This window comes from Biomphalaria glabrata, chromosome 4, assembly GCF_947242115.1.
Source record: "Biomphalaria glabrata chromosome 4, xgBioGlab47.1, whole genome shotgun sequence".
NCBI lineage: Eukaryota > Metazoa > Mollusca > Gastropoda > Planorbidae > Biomphalaria > Biomphalaria glabrata.
Window position 1 is genome coordinate 1125210 of NC_074714.1, and position 13874 is coordinate 1139083.

Here is a 13874-nt window from a genome sequence, read left to right on the forward strand (position 1 = left end):
CCCCTAGAATACACTGCTGTCTAGCACTGTTACACTCATGTCTAGATAATAGCTACATGGGATGGGTTTCACTATAAGTTAGTTTGTTACTGCTAGGCTGTGCCCAGTAGTTCCTCTAGAATACACTGCTGTCTAGCACTGTTACACTCATGTCTAGATAATAGCTACATGGGATGGGTTTCACTATAAGTTGGTTTGTTATTGCTAGGCTGTGCCCAGTAGTTCCTCTAGAATACACTGCTGTCTAGCACTGTTACACTCATGTCTAGATAATAGCTACATGGGATGGGTTTCACTATAAGTTAGTTTGTTATTGCTAGGCTGTGCCCAATAGTTCCTCTAGAATACACTGCTGTCTAGCACTGTTACACTCATGTCTAGATAATAGCTACATGGGATGGGTTTCACTATAAGTTGGTTTGTTACAATTTATATTTATAATATATATATATATATATGTACAGAACTATTTATGCAATTAACTGCTGTTAAAAGTTAGGATAGTGATGTGATCAAATAGTGTTGAGTGACCTTTTGGTTTTTCATGGGACAAGAAAACAGAAGACACTGCATGCACAGAATAGCTCAAGTTTTGAAATACATAGTTCAGTGCCTTCACATCAAACTAGTGATTGTGTTTAGAATGTATTGTTTTAACATCTAAATTATAGTTGTTGAACTTTGGTCTCCCACACAGTAAATTGATAGGATCCACTGAAGTCAGTTGTATATTGATCAAGGCAAGTATCCATTAAGTATGTACATAGTTGAGTGACAATAGCCACAAGTGTATGTTGTTTCTGATGCTACTATCTTTCTATCCCATAATTCTCTTGGTGAGCACATAATGTAGTGATGATATATTTTGTACAAACTATTTAACTATCTCCATACAATCCTCAGGTTTTTGTTCTCTGTGTTTTTATAATACAGACTGGATTCAATTACAAATGGCATTTTTCATTAAGGCTTTTATTAAAAGGCATGACAAAAACAAAGTCTGTTACATTTTAATCAATGTGCTGTCAAAGTTTTAGTTCAATTTAGTTTATGAAAATGTATTTTGATTAAGTCTGATAGTATTCTAATAAACAATGCTTGCTAAAAGTTAAAAAAAAATAAAATAGACATTTTCAAATAATTTTCAAATAGCGTTTTTTATTGCAAAGTTTTAGCAAATAATGCTAAATTTACCTTCAGAGATAAATGAATGTATTTCTCTTTAAGGCTTTGGCAGATATTTGAAAATATCAAATATAACATGACAATACAGGGTAAATGTTTGGCATAGACTATGCAAAGATCATACATGTAATATAGAAATTTTGTTTGATAATTAGCAGTAAAAAAAAGTAAATGAAAGGTTTCAAATGATGGATAACTAGAATCATCAATAAATTGAAATGTATTTTTATATATATATAGACCAATATAATTCAAAAACATGTGATCTAGATAGAATAGGAAGCACTTGGAATCAACAACTAAAGAACAATAAGTCTGTGTTTAGAATAACATCATATGTTTACACAGCATTCTGTACATTCTGGACATAAACAATAAATTGATGCCTAGAGGCTGATAAATAACATAACTTATAATTATTCTTTCTTTTAAATTGTTATTTTGTATGACGATGTCATTCAATAGTATAGGTAAGTGCAAAAGGTCAGACTGTTATGGGTCATGTGACAGTATCAAAAAGTAGCCAACAACAAAAACATTACTAAAACATAAAAAAAAACTCAACCCAACATATAACAATCAACAACACAATGTAACAGTCACTCATCACATTTATGCTTTCTACGCAATGTATATTCATTTCTGGATCCTTTTGACCTATCCACCACTATTCTTTTTTTATCCATTAAGTCAAAAAATTCTTGTAATTTTGTTACAAACCTAAGGTCATCAGTCTGAACTGAACTATTGCCAGCAGGTATAGCTGATCTGTTTTCTGTGAGTTGGGAAGAGTCATGGAAAGTTTCAGTGCCAGAAGGACAGTTGTTAGCTCTCCAACTCAACACTAATTCCTCTGCTTTTAAACACTTCTTTAATCTGACAACTGGATTCAGAAAGAGGCTATTTTTTTTAGACTTTTTCTGAAACAAGAAACACAATTCCATTTTAAAAACATAAAAAACATTGATTAATAAAAAAATGAAAGACACTTCAACAGAATTAGAAACAATCAAAATCAATAAATTCAAATTATTTTTACATTATTAATTTTGTATTTATTACAATATTTATTGACCTTTTCAAGCACCAGTGCTTTCTCTTCTATTTCCACTTTCTCTGACAATAATTCTTCCTGTTGCAGAGCTTCAACCAGTGCTTTACTGGCCTCCTCCTCTTTCTTTGCCTCTTCGTCCTTTCTTTGCTGAATCTATTGAATAATAAACATTTTCATATAAAAGAGATTCAATTCCAGTGAAGTTCTACCTACGTCCATAAAGGAACAAGAATTTTTTTTTTGAGTTTATTGATATAAGAAAACACTCAACAAAGCCTTGGCACAACTGATGCTATAAAGACAGAGTGCTATAGCAGTAATGTATAGCCACAGAGAAGTAGATTGGGCTCAATGCAAATAATATATTTTTTTAACCATTTAACACAACATGTTGTTTTATGGAGGAATTGGCAGAGAAATGGTATAATTAATAGTTACTTTTGCACCAGCCAGCATTGGAAGTGTCTTTTTGTGTAGGACAGTTGTTAGGGTAAAATTTTTGTTTTGGTCATTGAATTTCATTGATTTTGGTATCTGTTGTGGTTATTTTGCAGATGGAACAGAGCTACAGTTCAGTTAAAAAATAAATCTAGATCTACATATATTTAGTTATTTAAAGAGAGAAAGGGGCTGTAAAGAAAGATCTGGTCTGCTTGACAGTAACAGTTGATGCTTGATCAACATTATTAAAGCCGCCATGCAAGTATTTAGCCCTCGTTACACCAAATGAGATAATGACAGTAAATAAATCCATACCGGCTCGGCCATAGCCCGGGTTACCAAGGGCCGCGTCTACAGTCACAGACCAGGACGGAGGTGAGAAGTGTATTACTGGTCCGTGCAAAAATAAAATAAATACCAGGAATAAAATCACCATAGGAACATGGAATGTGAGATCACTAATAGAGGAAGGAAAAGTTGAAGAGCCCACACATGAAGTTAACCTAATTCATTTCAACATCATAGGACTCTCTGAAATGCGCTGGAAAAACATAGGTGAAACAACCACAGAAGAGGGCCATAAGACTAAGACTACAGTGGACTACAAGATGTCCACGAACAAGGAGTAGGATTTCTTGTACACAGGAACTACAGCAATTGCGTTGAGAACAGGTACCCTATATCTAGTCGACTCATTTCCATAAGTTTAAAGGCACCACCCTTCAATATCACCATTATTCAAGCATACACTCCTACATCAACATATGAGGATGAGGCAGTAGAAGAGTTTTATGAGCTATTATAGGAAGTGGTCAATAAAGTCCTGAAAAAGGACATCCTTGTTGTACAAGGAGACCGGAATGCCAAAGTAGGAAGTGACTCCTACCAAACCTGGAAAGGCACTTGTGGAAGATACAGTAACCTCTCAACGAATGAACGAGGTCAACGACTTTTAGAATTTGCGAAATACAACAATCTCTTACAGGCTAACAAACTAGGATGCCACAAAAAATCATGTATAACCACATGGCACAGTCCGAACGGAGAATACCACAACCAGATCTACTATATCAGCGGTTCTCAACCTTTTATGCTCGGCGACCCCTTTTTACAATCCCCCACTCTTCTGCGACCCCCGCACATACACACACATACAGCAATAGAAGAATAGACAATAACAATCCTTATTTTCGATGGTCTTAGGCGACCCCTGGCAAATCGTCAATCGACCCCCAAGGGGGTCGCCACCCACAGGTTGAGAACCCCTGGATTATATCATGGTGCAATTGCTATAAAATGATTTTGATCTAGATTTTCTTTCTTTTTGTTTTTAAGTTATAATTAGCCACAACTGAATTAATTGAGACCACTTAATTATGCCAGTCACTCCCCCATTACTACTATCAACTAATAGAAATTAAGCAAGGAAGGTGATTCAAATATATGCCAAGTCACCCTGTCAGATGAAACAAGAGAATCACCTAACAACACCAGTATGGGAATTTTGTGGGACGCAGCTGAGAAGCACCGAAACCTCCCAGATACCCTCTCTCCCCACTGGTCCACAAAAGAGATTGGACCATAGCACATTGAGAATGCTATATATAAAACCTATGAACCAGAGAGAAACACTTATACAACATGATGAAGGAATAATATGAATGAAAGATGCACTATAAAAAAAAAATGTCACCATAACTACCATGTTTACTCTAAAAGAATGACAATTAAAACTTAAAATTTGTTTCCATTTCTAGGAATTATAAAGTTTATTCATATTTCACCTGCTGGATAGCAGCTTCATATTCTTGTCTGATTTCTCCATGACAGGAAATATGTCGTCTTTCCTCTGAAACAAAATGGGAGCTTTTCAATAATTTTGTTCAGCTCTGTAACAAATGGGAGCTTTTCAATATTTTTTTTATCATTACTCAAGGTTAAAGCCATTGTCTTTGCATGAATCTACCTTTAGTCTGGTCTGTTTCATTCTAAAGGTGGTTAGAATCACAGTAATGATATTTTTCTGACCATTGTCGAAAAAAAAAAAACGCTGGCTAAGACTGTACATCTATTTAAAGGGCTTGCAAAACTTTTTCTGCAGGGAACAGTTCCAGGAAAAAGAAGGAGAGGCAGATAAAAGATGCAATGGGGGACAACATTATGAACTGTACAGCCCTGTCTATGGAAAAGCTGCTTATTCTGGCAAAAGAAAGTAATGGAGAGAATTGACCAACAGTTCATGGATGCCCTAAAAAGACTGAAGGATTACTGAAGGTGATTTTATCTTTATGTTCTATATTTCTCAAACATCCTTGATGGGATTTTATTACTATTTTTGATACCTAGAAAAATAACAATCCAAAAAACATTAATTTCATGTATTTCAACTTACTGGCTTCAAAATCATCTTCATCATCTTCACTGTCGCTTTCTTCACTGGCTTCCAGCCTGCGCCTCACTTTTTCAGGGAAGGCCTCTTGGATGTCTGTCCACTTTTCCATGTTTATCAATTTATTTTCCTTGGCAGCTTTTCTGGCCCAAACTGAAATGCGCTTCCTGCAGACTGGGCATGAGAGGTTGGCTATTTCCACTGTTTCCTTGTAACATTTTAAACACAGTGAGTGATTGCAGGGGAACGTTACAGGTTGGATGAGTAAGCTAATGCATAGTGGGCACATGCACTCAGATTCAGACAGCATTTTTTTTCCTGTAATTATAGATAGCAAAGCAAATTAGAATTTGATCTGAAAAAAAAACTTTTTTTTATTTGATTGCACAGACATGCCTACCCCCAAGACCCAGAATGTGGAACACTCAGGTTGAAAATGTGGAACTTTGGGCCCCAATGTGGAACATACACGCGGGTACGTTTGTCAGCCATACTGTATGCAATAAAGAAAAAGTCTTGATTTTTGTGATCCATGTCCTAGCCTTATTATTTCTCAGGATCCTATGCTTGAATTAAGATTTAAAAAAACACTAAATGTAGTTTTTGTATCTATTATGCAAAAAGCTTGCTTTGTTTACCTTTAAAAGGAATTCTTGGTTCACCAGGTGTCTGTGTCATTTTTGAAGAGTCACATTGTGCAGTAGCAATCACCGGAGCAATCTAAAGCATATTTAATTATAAATAGAACACAGCATTGCAAAAAGAAAATTGGACAAGATTTTGTAATAGAGCAAAAACATGTTGAGAGACTATTATGGCGGTTGTGAAATGGGGGAGGGAAGAAGAGTGAATGATGAATGTTTACATATTTTACAAAGTGAAAATGAACCTCCTGCAAAGCTAAATTTACCTTTTTTAAAGTCTTCACATATTTGACTTTCTGGCGATGGTTTTGATGACCCATGTTTTTAATGGCTTCTTTGGTCAATCTTTCCATTTGCTCACTTGTATATTTGTCTCTTTCTGATGATTAAAAAAAAATAAATAAATATCACTTTTCAGTTGTTTTTCTAGTAGATATCTAAATATATTTTTTAAAGACTAATCTTAATGACACGAGTAAGTATTGTTACATGTTGCACTGAAATATAGATTTGTATTAGATTCTTTGTTGTAAAACATATTATTAACAAACAAAAAATGCTCAATTCTAATTAATAACTAAGAAATTTGCTAATCGCTGAGTAATTATTAAAAAGAAAATATATAAACATAAATGCTACAAACCCAACAAGAATTTTTTTTCCATTTGAAAATTATCAAAGACATCTCTGAAAGGCTCTATTTTTTCAATCAGTTTCCAGCTGGTGATAAAATGTAAAACAATTTTTGTAAACATTTTTTTTTCAAGTGCAAGTCATTCATTCCATTTAGTAGACAAACTGTTATAGGTTTAGGACATGATTAATCAGGAATTTTCTTTTAACGATGCAACTTTTAATTTACAACATCTAATATCACCACCACAACAAACAACAGAGCCCTAAGAGAAACAGGTAATTAAAAACAATACAAAATTGTCACTTTGTTGGGACGTGGATGAATGGCACTTTAGCTACCTATCATGTGGGCACAGAAATATACCAGATACCTCTCTTACAATAAGGCAAAATCTTCTCCCAGATACCCCCCCCCCCAACACACACATACCACACACTAAGTCCACAAGTGTTTGAGCCAGAGAGCACTGAGCCTGATATAGCATGAAAAATGCGCTATACAAAAGTAATTTTAAATAAAAAATTTCTTTTTAAAGATAAAATGTTAACATCTTTTAACTGAAGCGCTGTAGCTGAGCGGTACAGTGCTTGGCTTCTGAACTAGGGGTCCTGGGTTCGAATCCTGTGAAGACTTGGATTTTTAATTTTGGGATCTTTGGGCACTTTGAGTTCACCCAGTGCTAATGGGTAACTGACATTAGTTAGGGAAAAGTAAGGCGGTAGGTCGTCATGCTGACCAGTTGAAACCCTTGTGAACCGTAAGCCACAGAAACAGGTAACCTTTACTTTAATCTTTTAACTCAGAATAATTTTTAAACATAGTGTACCAGGAGAGAAATGTACATCAAACAATAATTATGGACTTACTTTTCTTCCAGCTGTGATGACAAAGCCTCCTTGTCTTTTTCCAAATGGACAATCATAGTCTTGAGCTCCTGTATTGTTTGATTCAAGTTACTTCTCTCATTCTCACAGTGCTCAAGCTTCTGCGTCAGTTCTGCTACTGATGAGTTCAAAACGGAGCATTCTTTCTTGAATTGTTCCCTTTCATCAGCTAGCTGGGAAGAACTGATATTCATATCATTTTCTAAATGAGCATTTTTAGATTGCAGTTCTAGTACAGTTTTATTCAAGACATTGTTCTTGCCTTCATAGTTTGTTACTGTGGTCTGTAATTCTAAGATTGAAGATGTCAGTACTGAACATTCGTTATGAAACTTTTCTCGCTCCTCCATCATACTGGAAGAGATGCTATCCCTCTCCATTTCCAGGCTAGCTTTTGTATTTTCTAAATATGTAACTTCTTCATCCAATCTTGAGATAGTTGACTTCATTTCTAAATATTTCACATTTTTTTCAATCAGTTCCGTTGAAAGAACTTGACATTCTTGAACAGAATTAGTTAATTGATTTTTCAATGCTAAAGACTCTGTCTGCAAAAGAGCAATAATATCATTTAGTCTGACTTTTTCTTCCAATAATTCTGCTACATGTCTCTCTGCCCTTTCTTTTTCATCTTCCAGCTTGCAAGACAAGGCTTTTCTATCTTCTTCTAACCCAGTGTTTTTCATCTTTAACTCATTGATGGCTTCATTTAAATGATTTTTTTCCACTTGAAAATATTCAATATCATTTTTTAGCTCTACAACTGTTGACATTAAAATTGATAAGTCTTTCTTTGACTCCTCATCAAGGCAAGAAGAAAGGCAGATTCTAGCATTTTCTAATTCTGACATAGTCTGAACTAAAGTTGTTCTTTCAGCTTTTAGATCTGCTAATTCAGTTTCCATTGATGAAACAGCTAACTTCATCAATGAGTACTCCTCTTTGAAAGTGCTGACTGAGATCTTTTCTTCCTTCAGTTCAGAAGAAATCGCTTGACACTTTTGTACTGAATCTTCTAATTTCTTTTCCAACTCCAATGACACTTTCTGTACCTCTGATATCATAGCATTCAATTTCTCTATCTCTGCCTCTGATTCTTCAAGTGCAATCTGTGATTTGTCTCTTTCGAATTCCCATTGGGAAGAAATAGCTTTCTTATCATTCTCTAAGCTAGCATTTTTTTTCTCTAGCTCATCAATTGTTATTTTTAATTGAACCACTTCCGGGTGAAACTGTTCACGTTCCTGTTTTAGTTCTGTTATTAATGACATTAAAACTGAACATTCTTTTTTAGACTTTTCTCTTTCCTCCTCTATGCATGAAGAGAGGCCATTTTTGTCTTTCTCAAGACTAGCTCTTACGTTTTCTAACTCTGATAAACCTTGGACTAAATTAATTTTTTCAGTTTTTGAAATCTGCTATTTCATTTTCCCTTTTTTAAATGGTAAAATTCATTGCTGAGCATTCTTCTTTGATAGTGCTGACTGAACTCTTTTCTTCCAAAAGTTGGGCTGAAACAGATTGAAACTCTTGCTCAGTATTTTCTAATTTCTTTCCCAATTCTAATGTCTCTTTCTGTAACTCTGTTATTCTATTGCTTAACTGCCTCTGATTCCTCTAGTAATACTGATATGGATGATTTTAACTCTTTCTGTGACTTGTCTCTCTCGGCTTCAAGCTGAGTAGCAATGATATCTTTAGTTTTCTCTAGACTGGCATTCATTGTCACTAGCTCTTGGATTGTTCTGTCCATTTTATTGTTTTCCTCATCATAGATTTTCCCCTCCCTTTGCAACTGTGTTATTGTTGACATTAAAGTGGCACATTCTTTCTTATACCTTTCTTTTTCCTCATTCAAACAAGAAGAGATGGCATCCCTATCTTTCTACAAATTAGCTTTAGTGTTTTCCAACTTTGAAATGATTTTGGCTAATTTGATTTTCTCTGATTCTAGTTCTTTCACCTCATTCTGAAGTTTACAGACATAAGACTGAAGTGACGAGCATTCTTTCTGTAGATTCTTTACAGTGTTCTTTTCCTTTTCCAGCTGAGCAGAAATAGCATGGCTCTCATGTTCAGCGCTGGCTCTTTTGCTTTCCAAATCTGTATTTTCCTTCTGCAATTCTGAAATGGCTTTGTTTAATTTGTTCTTTTCACTTTCTAGCTCTTTCAGATTTTGTTCACCTGAAGACAACTTCTGTTCCAAGACTTTATAAATTTTTTCAAACATATCCTTTTGTTTGTTGGCCCCCGTGAGGAGAATGTCCAAGCTTTTGATTTGATCCTGCGCTTCTTTTAGTTTCCTATGCATTTCAATGTTGTCTGGGAGTCTGTACCCTGTTAGAAAAAAAAAGCCTTCAATAAACATCATTTCCTATCAACTAGATATTAGGCATAGTGATGATCAAAAAATACTGTTCGGAATAGTTCAAGTAGGGTATATTTAAATTTTTGGTCTTATTAATTATTAGCTTCAGTTTTTTGTGTATATGACAGCTATTTGAATATTAATATATTAATTATCTATGTATATTATCTTTTGTACTAAACTAGATAATTTGTTGCAAGAGAAAACACTACAGTACAAGATTATAATCATAAAGCATTCTGATTTTGTTAACCAATTGTAAATCAATAACCAAAATGTTTTTGCTAATATTTTCACTTGATTTTCAGACCTTGCATTCTATAAAACAGATGATGTAAAGGTCTTCTGTTTCTTTGGCTAACAATTGTGTCATATGTCAGCACAACAAACAACTAATTTTGTTTCCCAAATAATGTCATGTACCCAATAGAGTTGGGTGGAATAAGAGGATCCTAAAATTCAAATTCCTAGTCTTCAATGAAATTCCAACCAGAGGCCCATCGGTTTTGAAGCCAAGCATTTCACCCATCAGCCACCCCACCACATATATATATATATATATATGGAAATGACTCCCAACTATTATATATATATATGGAAATGACTCCCAACTAATTCAGAAAAGTTTGGAATCCAACTATTTGACTTTGCACACTAAAATTTATTTACCAATTTAAAAGTCAATAATCCTTGTAACATTTAAGAATTATATTTTTCCTTGCCTAAGTCCATAGATTGTTGAAGTCTTTATTTTACCTATGTCTTTATATGTCCTTCCACTTTGCTCTAATCCGTTAAGGGATCTTGTTCTGTTCAGTTCCAAGTCTGCAAAAAAAATGTAACACATTTATTCATTTATATAAAAACTACAATTGGGACTTTTCTTTTGTTATGTATTGTAAGCGCATTCTTAAAAAAAAAAGTATGTTTAATAAGCTAGCATAGATTTAAGATTTATAAATATTATACAATGGATACAATGCAATATAACATATATATATATATATATATATACAAATATAGTAATTTAAAAAAATATATATAAAAGGCAGACCTTTAATAGGACCATGATGATCACCTAACAGATTGTAACTGCCGACTCCAGGAATATTATCTAATAACAAAATAAAAACAAAGTCATACTCCTTTTTGGCATTATATTCTTTAGACAATTTATAAAATTACAATGTAAATTATATCTAGTACAGTGCAAAGTTTAAGCACTCTATATAGTCCAGTTTTTCCATCTTACTATGTAACTCAAGTAAGTGCCTAATCTAGTCTCGATCTATAGAATAGATCTAGATCTAGTTAGAAAAAATAATTAATTAAGACCATTTTGTAGATCTATAGTGATATAACAACAACATATAGTTTTAGTCAATTCTAGTCTGGATAAAATGATGAGCTAAGTAGTTATGAACCATTTCAGCAACAAATGTAAATTATATTACATTTCAATACTGGGACAATTGACTCTTGATAGTTCAATGGTTCTGGGACTGGAAAATGGGGGAGGGGTGGATTGTCCATAACATCTGATTACCAAAGGTTAGCTGAACTTAAAGGAATTTAGAAGTACATGTCAAGTATCAGTAGTTTCAAATATTTCAGTACTATTGTCTCTAATGATGGAACCAAACATGGCCAGAATTGCACCGTCCACAGCAGCACTTGTTAAGTCAAAACAATATGGAAAGACAAAGGCAAAAGCTAGCCCTCAACACTTAAATCAGACTGATGTAATTCATGGTCATGGAGTCACATTCTTATATGCTTGCAAATCTTGAATACTGACTGCAGAACTAGAGGATGCTAGCAATGAAATAGGGATACCTGCTGTCGAGATGGAGATCAGCAAGTCTGGGGCAGTCAAACAGAATATGAGGCACGGTTTCCTCTTCTTCCACGCAGCGGGGGCACCGTGAATCAAAATTGGCCATAGCTGCGAGAAATATGAGCCAACAGGACAGTGGCCTGTCCTGCACTGTGCTATAATAGCTTGCTCAGGCCTGGACAGCCTCCATCACAGGGAAGTGCGGTCAGGGCACCTCATGCGCTCCCAGACTCCACAGGCTTTTTGGGACTTGTCCCAGCACTCAAACCACCACTTTTCCATTTCTGTTTTTTGTATTATAGCCAGGGCTTGATGCAAGCTTACAGCCTGTTCAGTGGGTGGAATTTGCCCTCCCTGGTTGGCCAAAGAGTCTGCAATTGTGTTGCCAGTCACACCTATGTGACTCAGTACCCACTGCATTATTACAGGGGTGCCATAGCGTTGTTTGATGTTATGTGAAGGCATGATGACAGTGCTGATATTGGGGGGCCATGGTCCGGGGCTTTGCAAAGCCTGTAGTACAGATTTTGAGTCAGTGACCACAACAATCTGTGTTGCCCTCAAATGTCCCTCGCCGAGTTGAGAGTCAATGACCTTTAAGGCTTCACAGACTACCATGGTCTCCGCATCAAAACTGCAAACACTACCACATGGTCAAAAGATTTTAATTGTGTAAGAGCCAAGAAAGTTGATGTAGGCTCCATAGCCTGCTCTTCCAGAATCTATTGATGCCGACCCATCAGTGTATGCAAAAATAGCACTGGGCATGAAGGTATTAATTGTCTCCAGAGCTAGGATTTAAAGGTCGTTAAATGAACGACTTAGCTTAGTGGCTTAGTGAAAAAAAACTGTGTGAGATGAGATGATGTCACTGGCTAAGCAGGGGATGTAACTGGATAAGCAGGGGGAAGGCTAGTTAAGACTGCCTCCCCAGGTCAAAAGTTTTAAGGTCAGATTGAGATTGAGTTTAGTAGATGATAGATTTACTTATTAATTAAGAAATTAATAGTAGAAGTAGATCTAGTATTAGTAGATCTAGTAAATTTCTAGCTCACAAATCAAAGCTGATTTCATTATTAGTATTTTTGATTCTTACTAGTTTAGAGTGTAAATATTAAAGTAAATTAAGAAATTAAGGGGTCTTGAGCAACAAGAAATGCCAGATGATTGTTTTGTTTTAGTTAGCAACATTGGTGTCAGAGTAATCTCCCTTTACCAACCATTGACCAATTATTAAAAAATTGTAATCAAGAGTTATGAAAGAATTTTTTTTAAATCGGTATGTAGACTCCAGCTAGTGAATTTGAAATAAAAAAAACTATTGGAATATATGCAGAATATTAGGCTTTACAAAGCCTAATATGTTTTTATTTTTGTTCACAAAATTTTTCTAGACATAGACTATCACCAAAACTGTCCATGGCCATTATTTTCTTTGTTAAATGGCATTTTCCACTTTGTAAGCGCCACTAAAGACTATATGGCCAGGCATGATATCTAATATGAAACAAAATTAACCTTTGTTCTCTATCCTAACGTCTGTATTGGAGTATTGGTGAAAACAAAAAAGTGGTATTTTCATTATAACTAAAAAAAAAAGATATCTTATCAATACTTCCTTTATTTTATACACCGGATCCACCAAGTTATCTATTTTTAATTTTCGTCATGTACGAAAATATCCAATAAATCCTTTTTCTCCTTCACAATTTCTACATCTGAATAGAGTCTAGATTGGAATACACATGCATGAATTGTGGCAAGTATACCGCTCTAGAATTGGCTTGATTAGCCACACCAAGTTCTGCCTCGTCTCAAGACTAAACCAAAACCAGTGACTCACCTGGGCGCATCCATTGCATTTCGAGACAAAGGAGCCATATATATTATATATACACACATTTGAGACGAAAAGAAAATCTGCTGCCGAGGACAAACGACGACGAAAAGAAAATCTAAATCGACCACCTACGGACAATGGTTATGCTTGCCCTGGATGTGGCAAAATATGCAGGTCACAGCTGGGGCTGCGCAGCCACGGGAAATACTGTATTCCTCATTAATCTTTGGACTCGAAGACAAGCCTTATTATATATAATAATAAATTAAATAAATTCTGCCCTCTTACGTAATCTTTCGTAATCTTTCGTTTCGAGGATAGTGTAAATCTTTTCTGCCTTGTATAGAGACCCACGGAAATAATTTAATCATTATTACAAGGTTCTATAAAGTTATATAAATACGCATGTCATGTCTATTATTATATTAGCTACGTCATCGTGCATGTTTGTGTGTATATATGTGTGTGTATGTGTGTCAATGTCGGATCCGGCTCAGACCGTACTCTTCAAAGCAGATTCAATATATGTTTAAAAAAAAAAGTAAAGCTCCCCTTTCAGACCTTGCAATCAATAGGGCAAATGATGTAAAGGTTT

General features: G+C 35.0%; 1 protein-coding gene and 1 long non-coding RNA gene across 3 annotated transcripts; one reads left to right on the forward strand and one right to left on the reverse strand.

The window, feature by feature from the left end:
• The first annotated feature begins 329 nt into the window (after positions 1 to 329).
• Positions 330 to 5986, forward strand: LOC129926017 (uncharacterized). Of its 2 annotated transcripts, XR_008777706.1 has the most exons (4): positions 330 to 417; positions 4782 to 4954; positions 5460 to 5544; positions 5735 to 5986. It is a non-coding gene; the product is annotated as an uncharacterized LOC129926017 (long non-coding RNA). The 2 variants fall into 2 exon arrangements; XR_008777705.1 differs by lacking the exon at positions 330 to 417 and having other exon boundaries at positions 3428 to 4954.
• Positions 943 to 12651, reverse strand: LOC106061096 (hyaluronan mediated motility receptor-like). Its single transcript, XM_056027759.1, has 11 exons — positions 12536 to 12651; positions 10657 to 10716; positions 10359 to 10427; positions 7217 to 9571; positions 6357 to 6433; positions 5980 to 6092; positions 5708 to 5789; positions 5073 to 5387; positions 4465 to 4529; positions 2261 to 2392; positions 943 to 2105 (listed from the first exon to the last, which is right to left on the reverse strand). Exons 4-11 carry the CDS (start codon positions 8503 to 8505, stop codon positions 1785 to 1787), a joined length of 2394 nt encoding a protein of 797 aa, XP_055883734.1. The 5' UTR covers positions 8506 to 9571; positions 10359 to 10427; positions 10657 to 10716; positions 12536 to 12651; the 3' UTR covers positions 943 to 1784.
• Positions 12652 to 13874: the final 1223 nt, after the last annotated feature.

Excerpts from the sequence above, each read along its gene's own strand:
- LOC106061096 (XM_056027759.1), bottom strand. The coding sequence starts at position 8,505 with ATGTCATTAATAACAGAACTAAAACAGGAACGTGAACAGTTTCACCCG. Across the intron at positions 6,093-6,356 it reads GGAAAAAAAATTCTTGTTGG|AAAGAGACAAATATACAAGT; the intron begins GTTTGTAGCATT and ends TTTAATCATCAG. Across the intron at positions 4,530-5,072 it reads TGAAGATGATTTTGAAGCCA|AGGAAAGACGACATATTTCC; the intron begins GTAAGTTGAAAT and ends ATTTTGTTTCAG.